Below are 25488 nucleotides of genomic sequence, written 5' to 3'. Positions count from 1 at the left end.
CAATAGCTGCAAAAAAAAATGAAATACTTAGGAATATACCTAACCAAGGAGCCAAAGACCTCTACAAGGAAAACTACAAAACACTGCTGAAAAAAATCATAAATGACATAAACAAATGAAAACACATCCCATGCTCAAGGATGAGTAGAATCAATATTGTGAAAATGATCATACTGCCCAAAGCAATCTACAAATTCAATGCAATCCCCATCAAAATACCACCAACGGTCTTCAGAGAATTAGAAAAAACAATTCTAAAATTCATATGGAACTGCAAAAGAACCTACATTGCCAAAGCAAGACTAAGCAAAAAGAACAAATCTGGAAGCATCACACTACCTGATTTCAAACTATACTATAAGGCCATAGTAACCAAAACAGCATGATACTGGTATAAAAATAGGCACATAGACCAATGGAACAGAATAGAGAACCCAGAAATAAACCCAAATACCTACAGCCAACTGATCTTTGACAAAGCAAACAATAACATAAGTTGGGGAAAGGACACCCTGTTCAACAAATGGTACTGGGATAATTGGCTAGCCACTTGTAGAGGAATGAAACTGGGTCCTCATCTCTCACCTTATACAAAAATCAACTCAAGATGGATTAAGGTCTTAAACCTAAGGCCTGAAACTAAAAATTCTACAAGATAACATTGGAAGAACCCTTCTGGACATTGGCTCAGGCAAGGATTTCATGACCAAAAACCCAAAAGCAAATGCAATAAAAACAAAGATAAATCGCTGGGACCTAATTAAACCAAACAGCTTTTGCACGACAAACGGACAGTCAGCAGAGTAAAAAGACAACCCACAGAATGGGAGAAAATTTTCACAATCTATACATCTGACAAAAGACTAATATCCAGAATCTACAATGAACTCAAATCAGTAAGAAAAAAACAATCCCATCCAAAAGTGAGCTACGGATATAAATACACAGTTCTCAAAAGAAGATATACAAATGGGCAACAAACATATGAAAAAATGCTCAACATCACTAATGATCAGGGAAATGCAAATCAAAACCACAATGTGATACCACCTTACTCCTGCAAGAATGGCCATAATGAAAAAAACCAAAAACCAGTAGATGTCGGTGAGGATGCAGTGATCAGGGAACACTTCTACGCTGCTGATGGTAATGTAAACTAGTACAGACACTATGGAAAACAGTGTGGAGATTCCTTAAGAACTAAAAGTAGAGCTACCATTTGATCCAGCAATCCTATTATTGGGTATCTACCCAGAGGAAAAGAAGTCATTATTTGAAAAAGATACTTGCACACATTGTTTATAGCAGCACAATTCACAATTGCAAAATCGTGGAACCAACCCAAATACCCATCAATCAGTGAGTGGATAAAGAAACTGTGCTATATATATATATATATATATATATATATATATATATATATATACATGAGGAATGCTACTCAGCCGTAAAAAGGAATGAATTAACAGTATTTGCAGTGACCTGGATGAGACTGGAGACTATTATTCTAAGTGAAGTAACTCAGGAATGGAAAACCAAAAATTATGTTCTCACTGATTTGTGAGAGCTAAGCTATGAGGACTCAAAGGCATAAGAATGATACAATGGACTTTGGGGACTTGGGGGGAAGAGTGGGAGGGGGGTGAAGGATAAAAGACTCCAAATATGGTGCACTGTGTACTGCTCATGTGATGAGTACACCAAAATCTCACATATCACCACTGAAGAACTTACTTATGTAACCAAATACCACCCGTACCCCAATAACTTATGGAAAAATAAGATAATTAATTAATTAAAAATATATAAATATTTGATAAGCACAAGTTAGTACTTATTGAATACCTGACAGAGCATTTATGGAAACACCATGAATATATCAAGATCAGCTCTAAAATAATGGTATATTGTTCTGATACTTAGCATATGGCAATAAAAATGGCTTGTGATATTTTCATTTCATGTGCAGGCTCCTCAAGGTAACAAACCAAAATGCAAAGGTAAGAATTCCAAAACAAAGTATTCCATAAACACAATGTCACAGAAATAAAATTCACTGTAGGCATTAAACTGCTTGGGTTCAAATTAATTTCTGGCTCTACCACATTGAAATTATAGGCAAGAAACTTAACCTGTCTATGTCTCAATGGTCTTGTCGGAAGCCTACTTACTGTGGGGCTGTGGGGGTTAGGAGATAATCAATGTAATGCAGTGGTCCCCAACCTTTTTGGCACCAGGGACCAGTTTCGTGGAAGACAATTTTTCCACAGATATTGGTGAGGGGGATGGTTTAGAGATAAAACTGTTCCACTCAGATCATGAGGCATTAGATTCTCATAAGAAGTACGCAGCCTACATCTCTCACATTTGTAGTTCACAATAGGGTTCAGGCTTCTATGAGAATCTAATGTTGCTGCGGATCTGATAGGAGGTGAAGATCAGGGAGTAATGCTCACTTGCCCACTGCTCACCTCCTGCTGTGTGGCCCAGTTCCTAACAAGCCATGGATGGGTACCACCTCGCGGCCCAAGGGTTGGGGACCCCTGATGTAATGCACTTAACATGATGCTCAACACATAATAAATGTTTAGTGAATTATTATTATTAATTTTTATTGAGACAGGGTCTCTGTCACTCGGGCTGAGGTGCAGTGGTGAAGTCATGGCTCATTGCAGCCTTGAACCCTTGGGCTCAAGCAATCCTCCCATCTCAGCCTCCTGAGTAGCTGGGACTACAGACATGTGCCACCATGAATGGCTGAGTTTTTATTTTTTAATTTTTTATAGAAATGGGGGTTTTGCCATGTTGACCAGGCTGGTCTTGAACTCCTGGCCTCAAATGATCCTCCTGCCTCAGCCTCTCAAAGTGTTGGGATTATAAGCATGAGCCACTGTGCCTGGCCTCAGTGAATTATTATTATTGCAAAAGCTGTCGATTTTTATTTGACTGTATATGTTCCATTAATGGGATATCTTATTAAACAATAAATATTTCATTGCAATGAATAAGATTATAATAATAGTTTTCATTAATTGAGGAATTATTGCATGTGCTTTATATGCACCAGCTAATTATTTCTACATAACATATCCAGAAGGTAAGTAGTATTATGTCTGTTTTACAGATAAAGTAACTGAAGCCTAATATAGTAGTATATATTATTCAAGACCACCAGTTCGTATTCTGGCTCCACCACTTACTCTTTGTGTGACCTTAGAAAGTAACTTCTCTGTGACTCAGTTTCCTCAATTGTAAAATGAAGGTAATAATACTACCTAGCTTAAGGATGTTGTGAGGCATTAAATGAGCCAATACAAGTATAGTGACTTATGTTCCGACACATAGATACACACAGAAAGGACTCTATGCAATAACTATTTTTATTATATTTATATGTAAATTATTAAATATATATAATGTATTATATATTATTCATACTCTACTATACTATAAATCATACTATAAATGCATTGATACTGCTTATTATGTATTTATATATAAATAGTATGTTATAAATTATTATGTTTATATTTATCATCTTGATTATTGCCCAGTATCTGGCAAGGGCAGTCTCTTTACTGCTATCTCTTTAATACAAAGCTTACTTTTAGATCACCCCATTAAACTCAGACAACATTTTTTGGTGAACAATATGTTCCACCTGTAGTATTAATTAACAAGTTTATATTAATTAATTATGTTAATTAATACAGCTGCATATTTTTTTCCACCAACAATTGCCATTTCCCCCCAAAAATTCACTGAAAGGGCTTTTTCAACCAAACACATTTTTTTTTAGGAAGGATTAAAGCACATAAAACATAGCCATTCATGAATAAAGTAAAACGTAGTGGGTTTCTGGTAGACATAGACATATGATGTGGTGAGGTCCTCTTCAAACGTAAGGGACTGACAGAATAGACTCAAGATGAATATTGGTTGAATGAGCACATACAATACAGGAGTGCAATTGGTGTAAAATTTCTTTAGAGACATTTTTAAGAGAGGCAAAGGATTTTAGTTTTATTGCACCTAGGTGATTTGAGCAGCAGTCTAAAGCATAGCCACCATGCCTGTTTTTTCTGTTCAGGATCTGCGAGACCGCCTGTGGGACATTTGTGATGTCCGGAAGGAAGAGGCAGAGCAGGAGCGGCTTGACATCATTAATGAGAGCTGGTTACAGGACACTCTTGGAATGACAATGAACCATTTCTTTTCCCTGATGCAGGTAAGAGCAGCTGGTCACAATGACCCAGGCACTTCCCTTCACAGCCTCATTCCTCAGTCCTTCATATGACACTTTCTTGGGAATATGAGAGGTCTGTTCAGGGCTCATTTTGGTATAGCACTATGCCTGGTATGAGCTCCAACTCCCAAAAAAGCTAGCCGAAATAATACATTTTGACCCAGCCCAAATATGCACCCAAATTGGAAGCATCCCAAGCAACTACCCACCAGCTTTGCTCCCAGGTGGCCTAGATATGTAGAAAGCCACAGTAGAAATAGTGTTTACAACTGAGTTATCTCACCAGACTCTCAAAGCAGACCCCTTAAGTGGACAAAGAAAGCCCAGGAAAGCAGCCTGGCCACAACAAGCATAGGCAAGATCAGACCAGGCAGACATTTGATTCCTGAAAATAAAAAGTTTTCCAATATTGGACTAGAAAAACAGACCATAATCAATGCAACCCGATTAACTTATATTTGCAGCCTATTAAATTTAAAAAAATTGCACAGGGCAAGATTAGAAGACAGGTGCTGATTTTATTCGACACTATTGTCAGCAATAGGGGAGAAAGCACAAACCCAGCTCCGCCAAGACAAAGGGCTAGAGAGTTTTTAAGAGCTGAAGTAGGTTAGAGGGTATGGGTCATAAGCCAACTGTGTTTGCCAATTGACATTACCAGAAGGAAAAGTCAACTTTCTACGAACTTCATCACAGGAGGTAGTTTTAGGACTTGAAGCAATGCACCTAGTGAAATTAGGCTCCTAGTCTCACACAGGAACTGGGAGATAGAATCCCTGTCTTCCTTGATGATTAATTATATTACAAAGAGATGGTTTTTGAGAAAGCCATTCTTTCCCGGGTTGTACAACTGGTAGGAGGCTTTTGAAAAGATTTACATCTCAAAGGAACAGTGAAAGGATTTACAATGTCAAGTTTTCTTAAAGCAAATGCCCTAACAAAAGGGAGGTGGGCCCTAGAGTCAGGAAGCAGCCTGTCTAAAGCTAAGTCAAGCTAAAATAACAGGAATGAAGATAGAGAATGGAAAAGGGTACATTTCTGATCCTTAGTTGATTAACTTAGATAAAGAGATACTACAGGAAGTGAGAGTACTTATCTGGCAATCCCTACAGCTAATGCATAATAGGTGTTCAGTAAATGTCTTTTCATCAAAGGACCAATACATGCTGGTACTTCCAGCCTTCAAAGGGACAATTCATGGCTCAGGCATAGGCCAGACCACAGAAGGTCTGAAATATCAGCAGAAATCTGAGAGGCAGGAGCAGCCACTCAGGTAGGAGGTTTCAAGAAATCAGGATACCAGGACAGTGAAGACCCCATGCAGCCATGTTAGGAATCTGGATTGTAAAGAGAAGATGGAGTTAGAAAGATGTCATCCAAAGCAGAGGACAAAGCCGGGCCATGACCAGGAGGACAGATCCACATGGCATGGGTTGTATGCAAAGATTAAAGTGAGATGCCTAAGCAGCCTAGACCAGTCTGGATAGCATCCCCACGACATTGGTTTGGGCAAGCGAAACTCAAGTATTATAAACAGTCGTATCAAAAGCTTATGGCAGAAATAGCTGAAAACCAATAATGAAGGCATAGGGAACAGATAATTTTTATGAATCATTCTTGATTCAGAGCAATACATACCTCCTTTGGAAATGGTATAGTACTCAATATTCCAACAATCCCTAGATAGAGGACTTTTATCTTGAGAAACTGAACCAATATCTAAGACCAACAAGGAATAAAGAGGAAAAAGCAGTAAATAAAAGCTAACATTTACTAAGTTCTTACTATGTACATGCCAGGCAGCATTCTAAAGATTTTCATGTAGAATACATTAAAACTTCACAACAAGTTTTCACTCTTGCACCCAGGTTGGAGTGCAATGGTGTGATCTCACCTCACTGCAACCTCTGCCTCCCAGATTCAAGCAATTCTCCTGCCTCAGCCTCCCAAGTAGCTGGGATTACAGGCGCCCACCACCACGCCTGGCTAATTTTTGTATTTTTAGTAGAGACACGGTTTCACCATGTTGGCCAGGCTGCTCTCGAGCTCCTGACCTCAGGTGATCCATCCGCCTCGGCCTCCCAAAGTGCTGGGATTACAGGAGTGAGACACCACACCCAGCCTACTGTAAGTTCTGTTATCTTCATTTCACAAATGAGGAAATTGAGACAAACACAGGTGAAACAATTTGCCCATCTGACCTCAAAGCCAGTACAGTAGCTCCCCCTTCTCCTCAGGTTTATTTTCCATAGTTTGTTACCCACAATCCGAAAATATTACATGGAAATTTCCATAAATAAATAATTCATAAGTTTTAAATTGTGCTCTATTTTGAGTAGTGTGATGAAATCTCACACTGTTTCATTCTGTCTCGCTCGGAGTGTGAATCATCCCTCTGTCCAGTGTATCCACCCTGTAGATGCTACCTGCCCATCCGTTAGTCACTTAGTAGCCAATTTCGTTATCAGATGAAAAATCATAGTGTATATAAGGTTTGGAACTATCTGAGGTTTCACGCACCCACTGGGGGTCTTGAAACTTATCCCCCATGGATAAGGGAGTGTCTACTGTATTCCTAACCACTGATTTATTGTTCAGATAGTTGAAAGTTTGCCACATAGAACTGAAGAGAGCCTTATTTTGCACTGATCAACAGGATCCTATAAAAACCAGGGGTGAAAATTACAAAAGAGGAGGTTTCGGTTCAATATTTAAAGAAAGAGCCTAATGAACAGCCCATCAAGTAACAGACTTTGGAGGCAATGAGCTTTTTGTCCAGGATGCTCAAAAGCAAAAGTTTGCACATGGTTTTGGAGGACCGGTGGAAAGTACACTAGAGAAAGCCATGAAGAATCTGTGGTATTGGGTAACAACCGACAGCTAGATAAATGTTTCCCAAAGCGGGTTCCGTAGACATTAGTCCTACAAGATGTTTCACAAAACAAGGACTCTGTGATCAATCTTTGGGAAGTGCTATCTACTCTAGCCTTCTTCCCTCTCCCTGGGAGATTGACAAGTGTATCGACATATTTAGACATCGAGATGCCCTGCAGGAAGGAAATCCTTTTTCTATTTCTATTTCTATTTCTATTTCTGTTTCCACACTATTTGACCTTGAGAAGTTTTTGTTTCTTCCCCAACAAGGTACTCATTAACTGCCTATAGGACAAGTTTTCTACAAAATGTATTTTAGAAAATGCTATGCTAGATGATTTTCTAAAATTCTTTTTAAATCTAAGATTCTGTCTCAATTAAAAATCTTGTTTACTATTAAAAATATTGTTTTTAATAACTATTAAAAATATTGTTTACTAGTTATCATAACAAAAATATCGTTTACTAGTTATCATAATATCATAAAAATATTGTTTACTAGTTATCATAAATGTAACAGGAATTTTGATTGATTCTGCCTTTATGAAAATCTTGGATATAGTATGGCGTCTTATTCAGATTTAGTTAATTAAATTATGACTTCTAAAAATAAATTAGTATTTTATATAAGATAATCACTATAATAAGGTAAGCCTAAGGCACAGATAACAGCACTGTCCCAAAAACCAATTGTATAAAAGAAGCTCTACTAAACCTAATCATTATTAAATAGTTTAGTTCTCTAAGTTAAGGAGGAAATAATTTCCTGATTTCTAAATTTATTTACCAAATAATACAATGCTATGGTTTAATGACTAATAATTTTTATAACCTCAACACACTTATTTTAATTCTCAAAAGTTGTCAATATTCAGTTTGTACAAATTGGGTTTCTATTTGATCCTATCCACCATAAATGTGTCATTCTGCAAGTTCTTATAAGTATAATTTACAAGACTCATTTTTCTCCTCTGTTTTACCAAACCTAAGCATGACAGGTGCAAACACTTATTGTCAAACTGTAGGATTTGTTCATATATGAATATTTTAAAACTTAATTTGGTTGTTTTGCAAGGAAAGAGAAAAAGGTTTAGTTTTTCTTGTCATTTCAAAATGCTAGTTTAAAAACTACTTAAATATATATTTGTGTTTAAAATCCAAGGAGACTATTAAAAATGTTCTATAATGTGAGACAATACATAAATGGTACTTTTATTTTTTAACTTAGATTCAAGTTCACCAAATTAATTTTTTCCTGTTTCAGTCATTTAGCTAGAAAAGTCGAATAGCACAGAAAACAGCTTTTTCCAGGAGCAATTTGGCTTAACCTTTTCTATATCAAATACAGACTTATTGAAACTGTTCTCTTTTGTTGTAGACTACAACAAAAAACCAGACATTTATTTGTTCTGAACTGTGAATATGGCAGTAAGAGAATATTTCTTGATATTTTACAAAATAAGTGGTGACATAATTGTTTGATAAATGTAGGGATCCCTTCATAAATATCTTTGAGTTTGGTGTAGATAAGGCTTTGAACATTAGGTCAATTTTGTTTTTCTTTTTACAAAGATGCTTTCTGTAATTAACTAGATACCATGGAATTCATCTGTATCAGGAGCTTCAATATTTAGGCCCTCAGGTACTGATTTAAGTAGCCCAGGTGACTAAAGCAAAGTCTGGAGGTCATGTTTACACTAACATAGAGAAGCACAGATATACACCATATTCTCCTAAACCGAATGGGAGACCAGGTCAAAAAATATCATATTCTACATTTGTGTTGTTGGCACTGTGTGAAATCTCACTATGCACACACTTCAGCGTATGCATACCACAAAAGGAAATGACCTGTGCTGACAGGGAGTCACAACAAGGGAATGACTGATGCTCACCTTGCCACCAGCTCTTCTGGGTTGCTACATTTTTCACAAGGTACTTACTGGCAAAGCAAGCAGAAGGGTTTAGCTGTGAGCACTAGAGGAGCTGAATTATCTCTCTTCTCCACATATTGAACAAGAAAGGAAATTGTGGAAAGAGAACTATTCTTTAAACTCTGTGTTGCTGGGCGCAGTGTCTCATGCCTGTAATCCCAGCACTTTGGGAGGCCAAGGTGGACAGATCACCTGAGGTCAGGAGTTCGAAACCAGCCTGGCCAACATGGCAAAACCCTATCTCTACTAAATATACAAAAATTAGGAGGGCATGGGGTCAGGGCCCTGTAAACCCGGCTAATCAGGAGGCTGAGGCAGGAAAATCGCTTGAACCTAGGAGGTGGAGGTTGCAATGAGCTGAGATCACACCACTGCATTCCAGCCTGGGTGATAGAGCAAGACTCTGTCTCAAAAAAAAAAAAAAAAAAAAAAGTAAAGGAAAGAAAGAAAAAAAAAACTTTATGTTGCCCTTTGTTGTTTCTCCACAGCTAAGTTAAGTTGTTCTAGAGAACCAGAACCCAGTGTTTTTTTTTGTATTTGTATTTTGTATTTGTATGTATAGTGTTTTTTGTTATCTCCCAAATCAACTCATATGCAACCTATGACAAAGAAGTTTGCTACTATATTGGCTGATTGAATCTAGGACACAGGAATTGCTAATGTTAAAATAGTAAATAGCATGCACTACTTGAAACATCATACATCCTGTAACTGTCACAATGTCAAGAGGCACAGAAAAGTCATTTTGTTAAATAGAATCATGTTCCGTAAATATAGAGAATGCAAAGTCACTAGTTATCTTTAATTTTAATGAAAATCTTAGATATAGACTTGTAACTAATGCTCCTTCTTATTTCCAGAAAATTATTTTCAATCTAAATGTTTTCAAAATAGTGCTTTCAGAGGCTTATATCAGAAATATGTACAGATCAGCTTGTTCTTTCTTGGATATTAACATTCACATTTGCTATTAAAGGCAGAACTGAACCGTTTCCAAGATACAAAGAGACTCCTTCAAGATTATTACTGGGGAATGGAAAGTAAAATCCCAGTAGAGGACAACAAGAGATTTACTCAAATCCCTTTGGTCCAACTGGATAGTAAAGACAATTCCGAAAGCCAGCTTAGGTAAGGCAGGCTGTTATATCACACTGTAATTGTTTTGAACATAAAGCTTTGTGATTTAAAATTAATTACCACTAATAAAAATCACACTCCTTTATCTGCAAATCCAAGATCCAAAAAAGCTCTAATAACCAAACATGTTTTTTTTTTAACGTTAGTGTGTCATTGACTTAAGACTACTAATATACATTATCCAATTTATAGGGAATATTTACTCATTTTGCTGCAGAGATAAAATGTGTTTTATGACGGAGTCATCCCACAGACTCTGCAGGTGGTATTAGGGAATATATGGTATATACAAATTCTGAATTCTGAAACACTTTTGGCCCCAATGGTTTCTGGTAAGAAATTATGAACCTCCACCAGGCACGGTGGCTCACGCCTGTAATCCCAGCGCTTTGGGAGGCCGAGGCAGGCGGATCACGAGGTCAGGAGATCGAGATCATCCTGGCTAACACGGTGAAACCCTGTCTCTACTAAAAATACAAAAAAAATTAGCCGGGCATGGTGGCGGGCGCCTGTAGTCCCAGCTACTCAGGAGGCTGAGGCAGGAGCATGGCATGAACCTGGGAGGCGGAGCTTGCAGCGAGCCAAGATCTCACCACTGCACTCCAGCCTGGGCGACAGAGGGAGACTCCGTCTAAAAAAAAAAAAAAAATTATGAACCTCTAACACTTTTATGAAAGGACCAAAGCAGGTGTGTGTGTGTACCTATTGTATTATATAAATGAAAATGAAAATGGAAGGTGTTTTCAGTCTTTTACCGATAAAGACATTGAGAAACAGTAAAGTCTCAGTAGTATGTGATAATGACCTTGTGAGAGTGACTGAAAGACCTATTAATAGTCTAACATCAGATTTCTGCCAGCAAAAAAATAAATTTGGTGGTAGGATAGAAGAAAAATTTTATTTTCAGCCAAGCAAATCCTGTGCAATATAAAAGTCTGTAAGTCATTGTTTTTGTAGATCCAATGGGTAGGGGCAAAGGAAAGGCAAGATCCCAAACTCTGAGAAATTCTGAACAGATAGAAAAATGTCTTCTAGAAATGGGAGTTAGGAGTGGTGGTGATTCCTGTGGCATGGTTTCCAACTATAAAACATTAAGAGAGCTAAAAGTAAGAATTAAAATAAAGCAATTAAAAAATAGAAATCAAAATCCTTAAAAATTAAATGAATTTTAATTTGAACTAAATAAAGTATAGTGAAGAATTAAAACGATCCTTTTTAATAATCAGTAGGCAGGCGATAAGAAACAAAAAACATTATATCAGATATGAGGAGGGGAAAAAGAAAGTCAAATTAAAAAAAATAATATAAAGGCACTGAAGATTAAATTTAAATCTCCAAGGGGATAAGCTATCTATTTTATGTTGAAAGCAGTTTGCTCAGTCAATGCAGGTGTCAGGAGCTGCACAAACTAAACGCAGGATAATGAATATATTTTGAAGTAAGACAGATCTGGTTTGAATCCTAGTTCTGTTACTCAATCATTGTATGTAAATAAATTAAGACAATTTATTTGTTGTCAAGTCACTCCATCTCTCTTAAGCCTCAGTTTCCTTATCTGTAAAGGAGGGTTGTGAAGATTATGGAAAATAAAATCTACAAAGCATTTAGTACCATATTGTGGTATCAGAAGATGAGATTGAGTCCCAATAATGCTCAATAAATGTAGATTATTACCTATTGTATGTTCCTGCTTTGTTTCTTTTACCCTCCCTTGTTCCAAAAAGAATTTGAGATGGCCTGAATACATTATTTTATGCAGCAATCCAAAGCCCATTTCTGTTCTCTCCTGGCTTTTTCCATCTACTCCCATCACATCCCTGTCAGGCCTGTGTGTACACAAGAATATCTAAGAGTAAAAATGTGTCCCCTCTTTTTGACACAAATAGAAGGAAAATGTTCAGCAAGCTGCTGAAAGAGATCTTTGAGATTAAAAACAATTAAAAAAAAATCCAAAGGCAGTATAAACCACTAGAACCATCAAAAGAGGCCGAATTTCAATGTCGAGAGTGGCAGTACATTCTGTTCTCAGCACACAATAGCAAGTTAGGCATAATGGGTAAGCTGTTGATGTTGGTTAGTAGAATGAAACTGGCAAAAGAACATCCAGTTCTTATTTCCTGTGAATAACTCTGCACCAGTCTCAGCCTCAAATCACAGCTTTGGGTACCTACTGGAACTATCAGTCAATCAATATATCAACCAACTAACCTATCAACCTGTCATATATAAAGGGAAACAAGAACAATGTTAAAAATTTTCATATATTTTGTCCGCTTTATTCTTCCCAACAAACCTATAGCAATAATAATATTAGTAGTAGTATCACAAGATTATTCACAATGATAGTAATAACTCTTAGTTAATAATGAATACTTATCACAATAATTATTATATTTGTATTATTCCGAGAGGAACTGAACCTCATAAAGTCAAATGACATGCTCAAGTTTATACCTACTAATAGTGAGAGAGCTACCTACATCAGAGTTCTTTCCAGTAAATAAATTCTAAATGCAAATTCTTTTTCTAAGTTATATGCCACCACTGCTGTCCTCCAAAGCAAGATGTTGAAAAATACATGTTGTACTGTATTAAACATTTAGAAGTGATCGCACAAGCCTTACCCTAACTTATTGAACACATGAATCACAATCAAACTGGAGTGACAGTGATTTAGCCTTATTTGATTTTTAAAATGTAATTTAATTTGTGGGTAGATGAGTAGCAGATCCTCAATACGCTGCCTTTTTAGGCACGGTAGACTGTGCCTATGATACTGTACCAGTGATTCATTTTTCTGAATCACTGCTCTCTTCTCCAGCAACTTGAGTCTACAAAACCAAATGCTTGTTCCTAGATTACTGATTCTGACTCTCCTCCTCTAGTTTCAACAGAGACATCCTTGGAGCTGTTCTCTTCTCATTCCTTCCCCAAGCTGATAGTAGCCCTTTGCACTTTCTATTACTAAAGGGGGATTCCAGTCACATTAAGCATTCTACCTTGTAGATCTTTCCCTGCTTCTGTTAACCTTTGAGATCCTGGGATCCTTCTGGGATAAGATATTCCCAGAGGCAGCTCAAAAATTTCTACACAGGAGCAGCAATAAGGGAAGAGGGAGGGAGAGCTTAACTTTGTGTCCCCACAGCACTTCATAAAACAAAGAGAAAACCTTTGTGGGGGTGGTGCTGTAGGCTACCCCCACCCACCATCAAAACTTAGCTGCCTCTGTGCAGTACCCCCTTTCAGACCTCACATTAGTATTAGTCATGTGTTACTGTGAGAGGAGATCAGGTGTGTTCAATGTGGTATGGCCATGGACAGTCATGTCCTACCTTCAGTTGTGCCCTCCGGGATGCCAGATGATACTTGTCACCTTAGAGAAGTGATGCCCAGTTTCGTTTGGTTTGCTTTTTCACAACTGACTTTTTTATTTATCCTTCATGGGAAGTGTATGCTCTGGAACAAATTCCAAAGTTGCTTTTCTTTATAATGGCCACTGTCTAATCCTCTGCTTTATAATTACTGAGAATTAAGTCTGAAAATTATGGGTTTTTGTTGTTTACTTTGAGTCTCTTCTTTTAACAAGATGTTCTAGACCACAAAAATTTGAATGCAGTGTTTTATAATCTTTTCTCCATTAAAATAATTCTTTCAGGAAAACTTTGAAAATTGAGATTAAACCAAGACAGTAAAATTTACAAAGTAACATGGTCACAAAAACAGAATTTTGTTAAGCAAAATTTTTATATCCCTTTTGCTTGTTTGTTTCTCAAAGAATTCCTCTAGTTCCTCGAATATCCATTTCTCTGGAAACAGTTACACCCAAACCAAAAACAAAATCAGTACTGAAGAGCAAGACGGATAACTCCCTAGAAAACGTTGAGTCCAACTTTGAGGCCGATGAAAAGTTGGTCATGGACACCTGGCAGCAGGCTTCTTTAGCAGTATCTCACATGGTAAGCAGTGCTCGTTATATTTTCTGTTAGTAATACACATTCATTAAGTACCAAGGTTGGTAATATGCTATAAGTGGAAAATTTACACAACGCTCTCAAGCACTGTAGAAAGTTGTACCTTCGAAACATTTTTTTTCTGAAAGAAATAGAGAAATGTGATTCAGTCAACAAATATTTGAGATCATGAAACGAACCAACATTTAGGTTATTTTCTGTGCTGGGCTCTGGTTCCACGTGCAGGGCCTAAAGGCAGTCAGGAAATGTTAATGAGATGGGTCAAGTATAAGACAATCAGGAGGGATGGGTCTGGGGCCAAGCAGAAGTCACACCCCTGCTTGCAGGGGCACATGCAATTGCCATTTAAAAATGAGGTCTGGCATGGCCGGATTTTCCAATTTTCCAAGAAAAGCCAGACATTCAGATTTTTATGTAAAACTACTAATTTTAACATGTAAGAAATGAAATAAAAAATTTTTAAAAATATTCTGCAGAGTCAAGCAAATCACAGTCTGGCCTATAAGGGCTCTATTTAGCAACCCCTCTGCTAGGCATTTTTCCTAAGTTACCTATGGGGTAAGTATTATTATTATCCAATTTACGATGGAGAATTAAGGTTCAGAAAGGCTAAGAAACTTGCCCAAGTTCTCCTAGCAGGTAAATATCCAAATGAAATTTGAACCTAGGTCTATATGACTTCAAAGCTTATATCATTTCTACTCAAATCAAAGGGAAAGGGGAGGCATACACATAACTTTAATCCAAGCAGAAGTGCCACACCATGGAGAAGATACACACAGAGTTTAACTCAGGTGATCAATTGCTATTCCCTCATCTGCCAGGTCCTGGGTCTACCAAGATGTCTTCTCTTTTCACAACATACCAAGCCTTCTTTGAGTTTCCATGAAATATCGCATTCAAACAGAAAGCAGCATCAACTTTCCAAAAGATTTTGTGAAAGTGGTAGAAGAGGACCTTGCAGCACAGATCTCACAGCAAACAAAATTTCCAACTGGGCACTTTCCAAGTCCCTTCTTGGCCTCTCTGCCGTCAGGCTTCTTTTTTTCTGACCTTCTCATACAAGCAGCCTCAGTGTTTCCATTCTTCCTCCCTCTCTTTCTTGTGTTCTCCCCACTTATTTCTTTTCTCCCTCTCAGAAGCAATGATAACTCCTCTCATTGTTTCTGCTTCTTTCGAAAAACATTTTAGTATGGATTTTCACATACATAAGGAAAATGCATGAATTATAATTGCATGACTTAATGAACCCACCTAAAGTAAATACTCATGGCACCACTACCTGGAGAGAAATAGAATAAGGGCTGCACCTACCTAGTCATTCTTTGCTCCTTCCCATTTCTAACCCACTTCGAATTCTCTAAAGGGGACCAACATACTGCCTTTTTAGGAATCATTTCCTTCATGTTCTTAAGAGTTTTATTACCCAAGTCTATAGCTCTAAACACTGATGTGTAGTTTTCCTTGCTTTTGAGCTTTAGATAAATGGACTCATATATTTTGTCTTTTTTGTGTCTTATTTTGCTCAACTTTCTTTGTGAGATTCATCTTATGTTGTTCATTTTTTGTTGGTGTATTGTGTTGCATTATATGAATGTATCACAATTTATTTAACCAGCCTGCTTTTGATAATACCTTTGGGTTTCCAATTTGGTGTCAGTATGGATACTGCTGCTATGAATGCTTGTACATGTCTCCTGGTACCCATGTGCATAGATAACTGTTGGGTATACATCTAGCAATGTGTGCTATCTTCAAAGCTAGTAGACAATACTATACTTAATACCTCGGCTTTCTTAGGTAGTGCTAAACCCTTTCACCGTTTCACCGCACTATCATCTTTGTCATACATTAGATGACCACTTATGTGTAAGTCTGTTGCATTGCTCCATTTGTCTATGCTTATACCAACACCACACCAATATACCATTTATTTGTTACCTGAATGAGCAAATCTTCCCATCTTGTCATCTGCCAAGAACATTTTGGATTTTCATAACTTTTTGCCTTTCCATATTAATTTTCAAATCAGCTTGTCAGGATTCACAAAAATGTTGGCTGCTGATTTTTAAGGAAGTATTTATCAGATTATGAGCATTCCTTTTCATATCCTGTTTACTCTAGAGGTTTTTTCATGAATTGTATTCTCAAATGCTTTTTCTGCCTGTATTATATAATTTTTTCTGCATTTTCTGTTAATATGAAAAATCACATTGACCAATTTTCTAATGTTAAACTTACATCACATTCCTGGAGTAAGTCCAACATTTTAATGAGATGTCATCTTTCTTAAATATTACTGGGTTTGTTTTGTTAATACTTTGTTTAGAATTTTAGTCTTTGAATGAGATAATGAAAGTGAGTGAGTTCTGTAATTTTCCTTTCTCATGCTATCTTTGATGGCTTGGAGCATCCAGATAATACTAGCTTAATAAATCAAGTCTGGATATATTTCCTCTCTATACTTTGGAAAATTTTGTGGAAGTTGGGATTATTTCTTCTTGAAATGCTTGGTAGCATTCACTAAGAGGCCATCTAGAACTAAAGATTTATAGGAAGTTTGTAGCAGGAGTTTCTGTTGCCCTCCTCCCACCCAAGAATTCATTATCTTTAATAGATTATGCAATGTTTCTGGGTTTGTTTCTTCTTAGAAAAAACTTGAGTTGGTTTTGGTAGATATTATTTTGCCAAGAATTTTTCCATTTCTAAATGTTTAAATTTATGGGTATGAAGTTATTTAAAATGGCCTACATTTGTGTTAATACTTGCAGTGTCTATGTGACGTCCACTTTGTCACTTCTGATGTTTATTATTTGTGCTTTTCCTCTTTTTTTTAAATCAGCTTAGCCAGATGTTTATCAGTTATACCAGGCTTTCCAATGACTGACTTTTAACTTCATTCATTTATTTTACTATGTGTCTTTTTTTCTTTTCTTAATGTCATATTTTCCTCGTGCTATTTTCTTTGGGTTTACTTTGCCTTTCTTTCCCTAGGGATTTGAGATAGATCATAGTTTATTAGTATCCAATCTTTTTTTTCTAACATACACATTTGCTACTCTAAAGTTTCCTCTGTGACTTACTTTAGCTTCATCTCAAAGTTTCTAATATGTTACTTTTATCATCGAATTCAAAGCATTTTAGAAATATATTTTTAATTTTCAAAATAATATGTTGTTTTCTGGCTTGATTACATTTTATTCATGGAACATATTCTCATAAAAGTTTTTGAAGTTGCCTTATGGTCAATTTTTGAAGTGTTACATGTGTACTTGAAATATATTCATTTAAGTGTTTAGTGTACATATTGCACTTCATTGTTTATATACAAATATTTTGATATATTATTTTATTATGTATTTTAAATATTTATTAAATATCATTGTTTAAATCTTATGTTTCTCATTTGTTTTCTCCTTTGAATTATGAAGACAGTTATAATAAGATCATCTGTACTTTGGTCAATTTGCTTTATATATATTTGAGACAATGAAATTGGGAAAAATATAGATTTTAAATTGTGAAATCTTTCTGGTGGATTGAACCTTTTCTTATTATGAAATAATCTTCTGTATATATAGTGCTTTTGTTTTGTAAATTATACTTTTAGAAATTGTTTATATGTCATATCTTTTCATCCTTTCATTTTCATCTTCTCTGTGTCTTTTCTGCTTTTTTTCCCCTCTGTAAGTTTGGTCATCATGTATTCTGTTACTAGTCTCTTAGCAATTGCCCTAGGAATTACACCGTGAATTAGTGGCTCCTCAAAGTCTATTATTTGGTCAATAATTCATGGTGTTATTTCTAGGGTAGCTACTAAGTGATTTAGTGTGTGCTATTTCCAAGCTAACATGGGGGGAAGATGAAATTTAAAATATTCAATCCAAAAGAAGCAAAGAAAAGAGGGCAGAAAAAATATTCAGGACAAGCAATACAAATAGAAAGTACAGAGAAGATAGTAGATTTATAGCCCAAATATATCTACAACTACATTAAATTTAAATGGGCAAAATGAACTAGATAAAGGAAAATAAGTATTAGATTTTTTATAAATGGGATATGATGTGTATAAGGATACTAAAATGATTTTTCATTATTGACCTAAGAGAAGAAGGGGTTAGTGTGATGATCTCCACTTGCCATCATAGAATCTCACACCCTTGACCTTCTTTAGGTCTTCAGCGTTAGTTTCTATCTTGATTCCTGACCAGTTAACTGTCTCTTTCCTGAAGTCCTAGCCATCTGTAATTGTGTGCTCTTTCTAGTCTTATAGCAGTTATTGTCTTTCCTACTCATTTGGCTCTTAGTATGTAGGTGGTTGTTGTTATTGTTGTTGTTGTTTTGTAATCTGTATTTTGTTAGTTGTTAGTCTGAATACTTAACTAGATTCTAAAACTTTTTGTATACCTTGGACCTAGCATAATGCCCACATCAAACATAATATAATAACAAGCCCTCAATATAGTCTTGAGGTGCTGCTGCTGCTATGCTGATGATGCTGATGTCAATATTAGTGATGACGTTAGTGACAATGATGATCATAGCAGAGACCACAACAAGTACCAAGCACCAGAAAGTGGGAAACCAGACGTAGAAGCTCTAGAAAAAAATGAGTTATTCTTATTGTTAAATGAGCAACATAGACATAATCTACAAGTCTTATGAATCCCATTAAAATTACCTGAGAAAATGACACTGAAAAATAGTATGTTCTTAGAAAGGGAGGATCATATAGCTATGCCTCTTGATTAAGCTGATATGATTTTAGGAAAATCACTTAACCTCTCTAATTCTTTAGGCTATATCTATAATATTGGAGATAGTCTATCTTTACTTTATTGAATGGCTGAAAAAATCCAATGAAATAATGTATGTAAAGTGTTTTAGAAACTATAAATTTTAACTTATCTCTACGTTAAGAAATGTATTAAACATTGTACCCTTTTCCTTGTGGACTTAAAAAAATCTTATAGAAAGCATAGGAAAATGGACTGCTTAGTAATTAATATTACTAACAATCATATTTGAATACTGCTTGACTTTGATATCACACAATCTTAAGGCAACTTTGAATTTCTAATGAAACAGGTGTGATTCACTAAATTGTTGTGGGGCAAACAGCACCAGCTGAGATTAGTGCAACTAAAAATGAGAGCACTTTAACACAGGCTTTTTTCTACACAGCAGTTTTACCAGGAGCTATCCATTTAGTAGACCATGTTAATTTTTGGCAAAACTTTCTTCTAATTAGTGGGTATGCAGTGATTTCAAAGAAACAAGTCATATTTTTAACACCCACAATGTCAAGGCATTATGTCTAAAGTTCTCTCCAGCTTTATAAGCTAGATTGCTGAATGAATTGGGAATTACATTAATTTTTGATAGCAACCCAGAGGTCTTTGAGGGAAGTGGACCAGAAAAATTCAGACAATTATGATGCATAATTATGCAGGTAATTATGATAATTATCATCATCACAAAGTTGTTTACAAGGGAGAAAAATCCAATTTTGAAGAAAATTGCTAACTTATAGTGCTTTGCAGGAACCAATTAAAAATTGAATTGCTTGCAATTTAGGGGAAGAATTTTAGCAAGTCGGCTTTCAGCTTTACTAAGAACTTGCAAGTACAGTATCTGGTATTCATTTTTATCAAAAGGGCATCTGATAAAAAAAGAAAGAAAAGAAAAAGCAAAGGCAGAAAGAAAGAAAAAGACAAAAAAAAAACCACAAAGAAATCTGCTTGCTCTCTGAAAACTTTCTGTATTCCTCCAAGATTCTATTGATATTGAAGAAGTTGAGGGTGCATTCTGTGGAATATGATTCTTTTGAAAGAAAGTCCATTGACTATTAAGCACCTACTGATCATCCCCTTTGAGCACAGCACAGACACTCAAAGCTGTGAAGAATACAAAGAAGTAGGACTGGTTTAGCTCTGGGAAGCACGAGGCCCCTTTGGACGATGGGGCAAGATTTAACACTCATAGAACACTTGGGAACAGTTACATGCTGCCATGGGGTATGCAGTGTGGCAGAATTTTGGAGAAGGCGGGAACTGGCTGGTCTATCTCACCCACAAAACTGTAATAGTCTTTGAGGGTAGAGATTATGCCTTATTCATTTTTCTATTCACCTTCATTAATCTTTGTCTTCTCATCCCCTCACCCCATTCTCCCCAGAAATTATAAATAATTAAATGAGCCCTCAATAACCCCCATTTTTCACCAATTGCTTTATTGAGATTTTAGAGTTTTAAACCCTGTGTTGCTACTGCCTGCATAATATCTGTGTGTGTGTGTGTGTGTGCGCGCGCACATGTGTGTGTGTGTGTGTGTGTGTGTTGTTTCTACCTTTGGGATTCTTTCCTGGGTTCTCATTTCTTGGGGTGGCACTCATAAACAACCTTCGCCTCCCCAGGGGCAGTTGAACTTATTGCAAAATGTCCAGTATTTCTAACTGCAAGTACAACCCCAGTGACACAAGCCTGAAGACAAGCATGTACATATATATAATCTTAATTTACAAATAATAATTGCATATATTTATAAAGTACACTGTGAAGTTTTGATGTCTGTATACATTGTGGGATGACTGAATCAAGCTAATTACCATATCTGTTACCTCACTTATTATTTTTGTGGTTAGAACATTGAAAATTTACTCTTTTAGCAATTTTGAAATATACAATACATTATTATTAACTATAGTCACCGTGCTGGGCAAGATGTCATCAGAGCTTATTCCTCTTATCTAACTGAAACTTAGTACCCTTTGACCAACATCTCCCCTTTCCCTGTCCCACATACTCACCCACCCCAGCCCCTGGTAACCACTCTTGTACACTCTACTTCTACGCTTTGACTTTTGAAGATTCTACAAATAAGTGAGATCATGCAGTATTTGCCTTTCTGTGCCTGGCTTATTTTGCTTAGCATAATGTCCTCCAGGTTCATCTGTGTTGTCATGGGACAAGGTTTTTCTGCTGCCTGAAGTGCAGAGCCAGCCACAGAGGAGAGGTGGAGGGATACCTGCAGTTCCTGACCCCGTGGGTGGGAAAGGACAGAGCTTCTCCATTCAGCACTTAGAATGAGGTGACAGAACAACTAATCTCAAGCCCGGACACTTGTGAGAATGAAAGGAGGCGCTTGGTGGAATGGAGAGAAGCTGAAAGTCAGCCCAACAGAGGAAGCTAAGAACCTTGGGGTTATCCTGTGGAATGGGTCAACCTCACAAATACTCAGTCTTTTGGGGGTGATATTTAGTGCTCAAGTAGAATAGAAGCCCAGGATTCAACTGTCCATGAACCAATTAACACAGGGCATGCAGTCCCAAAAATTGGCTGTTGCCGAGGGTGATGAATATATGTATGAAGAAACCACAAATATACACCCAGAACATAAACAAATATGCTTCTGCAGTATTAAAATTTTATGAATGCAAATAAAAAAATTAAAAAAAACTCTATAGGGGATCAGTTATCAAAAAAGGTTAAGAAACATTGATACAGAGAAATACCCTGGATTGGAAGTCAAGAGATTAAAGGAACTGAGAAGTATAAATGTGTGTCTGAGATTTAAAAGAAAGGAATTTTTGCATAACCATGGAGTTGTGACACTCTGGAGGTGGCAGTGAGGAAACATAAGGATGATTTGCAGGTGGGGCTTGAGAAAGTGAGCAGCCTCCACATAGATGGTGGAAGGGAAGCCGCATCTTGGGACAGGGCCAGGTTTCCACTTAAGTAAAACATGGTGGGGTGTGTTTTGTAAAGTTCGAGTACGTGGGCACAATTGTTTACAGTGGATTAAAGTTTCAACAGAATTTAGTAATGACTACATCCAAATGGTTGCCATATTTTATAAATGCAACATTAACTGAAATATTGCTGTTACGCAACCAGGTGGCTGCTGAAATTCATCAGAGGCTTATGGAAGAAGAAAAAGAAAACCAGCCAGCAGACCCCAAAGAAAAATCTCCTCAGATGGGTGCAAATAAAAAAGTCAAAAAGGAGCCACCCAAGAAAAAACAGGAAGACAAAAAACCCAAAGGTATTTATGGTTTTAGCACTCAGAACCCTGGATGCCTAAACCTCTCCTTCGCAGAAAACGAGCATTTAACTGGACACATTATTAGCCTCTAAGCCACTAAAATACTACTCATTAGGTTTAAACTAGAGACCCAGGCTTCTATGATTTGTGGTGTTAGTGGCAAATCATATTGCATACCAAGCCCACCTAACTTGTTTAACCAAATAGCCAGATGTACTCAGGGTAAAATAAACCTCAAAGACAGTTTTGAAATGTTAAAAGAACTTCCAGGATGGTACTATGTCATCTGAAAAGTCTGTGCAGAAAGGCTAACACTACAGTAACAAAGAGAAGTTTAAAAGCTATGTTTTTAGAAGCTATGTGTATGTTTCAGGGGCAAGTCCTTTTCTCTTGGAGGCCTCCTGCCTAAATCCCTGGCTCAGTAGCATGAGGGAAAACAAAGAGTTGAGAAAATACATCTTGAAAGAGATCCCTAATTAACCTTAGGAATGAATAGCTTTGGCATCAACATTACCCTCCCCCTCTGAAGTGGAATCCTGGGAAGCAAATGAGCAGAACTCACTCCACTCATAGATTGTCTGTGATATGTTTATTATACACCTGCTATGTGAAATGCTCTAGATGGATGCCAAGAACACAATAGTAAATTAAAAACAAAACCAAAAATCACAACCACAATTCCTGCCCTAATCCAGCTATAGTCTTGCAGTAGAGAGAGACATGTGACCATTGTGCTTTGATAGGGGAGGTACACGTACCTTAAGAACAAGGTCTCCCTTCTCCGTCTGAGGGCCTAGAAGATGCTTCTTAGATGGAGAACATTCAAGCAGCCAGGAATGGAAGTTAAAAGAAAGCACTGAGGATGGAGGAAGGAGTGGGTCAGTGGCACTTGAAGGAAAGGGAAGAGTATTACCTCAATAAAGAACGCACCACTTTAGTCCATCTCGAGTGGCAGGAATAAGGGAAGTGCTTCTGTTGACTTTAATGGAATCACTCTTGGGGTCTGATCCCTTAATTTTACAGATGATAAAACAGAAATCCAGAGAGATTAATCTCTCCTTCATCTGTAACTTACATATACATCTATTATTGCAACATATTACGATTTCTTTGTTTACAGTATCTTCTTCATAAGATTTGAACCCTTCGAAGTCAGACCCTCAAGAAAGATTAGTTGAACTGAAAATAGAGCTATGTAAATGGGCCCTGCAACTAGAATCATATTGCCATAGCCCATGGGTAAATCCTTTGATAGGTACTGACAAATTTATATTTTCTAATTCTCTTATATAATCACTGATGTACTTATAGTTAAGTTCTAATTAAAATATAATTAAATTAGCCAGGAGCAGTGCCTCACACCTGTAATCCTGCACTTTGGGAGGCCAAGACAGGTGGACTGCTTGAGCCCAGGAGTTCGAGACCAGCCTGAGCAACATGACAAAACTCTGTCTTTACAAAAAAATACAATAAAATAGCTGGGTGTGGTGGCACACATCTGTAGTCCCAGCTACTAGGGAGGCTGAGGTGGAAAGATTGCCTGAGCTTGGGAGGTTGAGGCTGCATTGAACCATGAGCATGCAACTGCACTCCAGCCTGGGTGACAGAGCAAGACTGTCTCAAAAAATAATAATCATATTTAAAGAGATTACAGATTCTTGACAATCACCCGCATTTCACCCACATCTTCTTGAGGTTATTCTCGTATCTTCTTTTTTGGTGAAGATCTAGGAAACACTTTGCTAATAGAAGTTATCCCTTATGGAGTGGTAATTCTGCAGGTGTCTAATGGGGTCAGCACTATGTGGGGATTTGCTAATTTCTGTCCCTAAACTCTGGATTTCACTATGTTTGGAAACTGTAACCATCTTTGCACTTGCTACATACCTTATTTTTTAATTATACTACACAAATGGGGTGTTTTTATATGAGTCCAGCCCAGGAACCATACAGAGAATTCTCAAGGAAAAATTCAATATTTCATCACAGATGCTGGGAGGACCAAGGTTTCATTGTTTCCAAATCACTAGAGGTTTATAGCTTAACAAACTTTGCTTGTGCTCATTCTGTCCAAGTACTATGTGCACACCTTTGTATTTTGTTAGTTTACTCAGCATGTTTCATTGCCCTTTCAGGTAAATCATCACCTATGGCAGAAGCAACTCCTGTCATGGTAACAACAGAGGAAATTGCTGAAATCAAAAGGAAAAATGAACTGAGGGTCAAAATAAAAGAAGAACACCTTGCTGCCTTGCAATTTGAAGGTAGCGATTGAAACGACTAAGATGATGCTTTTCAGTAGAAAGGAGACCAGTAGCCAAACAGCCCACAACTGGCTCATCAATTGCCTCAGACCATGTCTATGAGAACATACAGCAAAGAGGTTGAAAAGCACAATATTCAGTTGACTGTTTTCGTTTGACCACATGAGGACTAGATTTGAGTGTTGCATGAGTCAGATGTTTTGGCATCACCTAATCAGTCTTAACTGATGACATGATCTCAAAAAGAACCAAAAAGAATTTGGTAATGGGTTAGAAAAAGCAATAGCAGTAATTAAAATCTCATAAAACAGATACAAAAGAAAATGTTGAAAGTTCGTATGATTTTACAGGTTTAGATAGGGACTACCTAAAGTAAGTGGTTTTATATTACAGTAAGAATAATTTAGGTACCTCATTAGGAAAATAAATTTTAACTAAAGACTAACAGGCCCTGAAAATGAGTCCTTGGGAACAAAGGCCATAGGAGAGCCAGTCATATATCTATTATATTCAGAGGTGTTCTTCTCTATAGGAGCAATGACTCCACAAAACATATTCTCCTTATGGCTCTCCGAATTGTCTTGTAATGCAATTCTAAATGAAATCTGAAAAGATCAGGAAACTGAGCAAACATATCCTAAGGGAAAAAAACACGGTCAATATGCAAGATGACAAAACCACAAAAATGTGGCATGGGGTATGCCGAGACACCTTTAACTACTCAGTGACTATTAACTACTAAGGATGATTTCCATCCCTTGTTTCTCTCATTTTCTCTCCCCTGTCCTTCCCATCTTACTACCACCCACTTCTATAACCCCAACAATAAAATCTGAAGTCAGTTGAACACAGGGAGACTGTGGCATCAGGCGAGTCCAGGACAGATGCATCTCCCCTATTGCCTGCCCTGCATCTGATTTCAGTGGTTTTCAGTATACTTCATCTTTCAGTTCATTCCATACATTATCCTTAGTGTAGCAAAATTCATTTATGAATATAACAAATGATTATTGACTTTC

The 25488-nt window shown here is 36.9% G+C and overlaps 1 protein-coding gene across 1 annotated transcript in view; it reads left to right on the top strand.

The window, feature by feature from the left end:
• Positions 1-25488, top strand: part of SPEF2 (sperm flagellar 2) — a 197891-nt gene that overhangs the window by 132868 nt on the left and 39535 nt on the right. Inside the window, exons 24-28 of the mRNA XM_034960179.4 lie at positions 4091-4228; positions 10031-10182; positions 13967-14147; positions 22058-22205; positions 24341-24469. Coding sequence (XP_034816070.1) covers positions 4091-4228; positions 10031-10182; positions 13967-14147; positions 22058-22205; positions 24341-24469 — 748 coding nt within the window. The remainder of the gene's footprint in view (positions 1-4090; positions 4229-10030; positions 10183-13966; positions 14148-22057; positions 22206-24340; positions 24470-25488) is intronic.

This window comes from Pan paniscus, chromosome 4, assembly GCF_029289425.2.
Source record: "Pan paniscus chromosome 4, NHGRI_mPanPan1-v2.0_pri, whole genome shotgun sequence".
NCBI classification, from domain to species: Eukaryota; Metazoa; Chordata; class Mammalia; order Primates; family Hominidae; genus Pan; species Pan paniscus.
The sequence above is the reverse complement of the archived record's forward strand: the minus strand, read 5'-3'. Positions and strand labels throughout refer to the sequence as shown.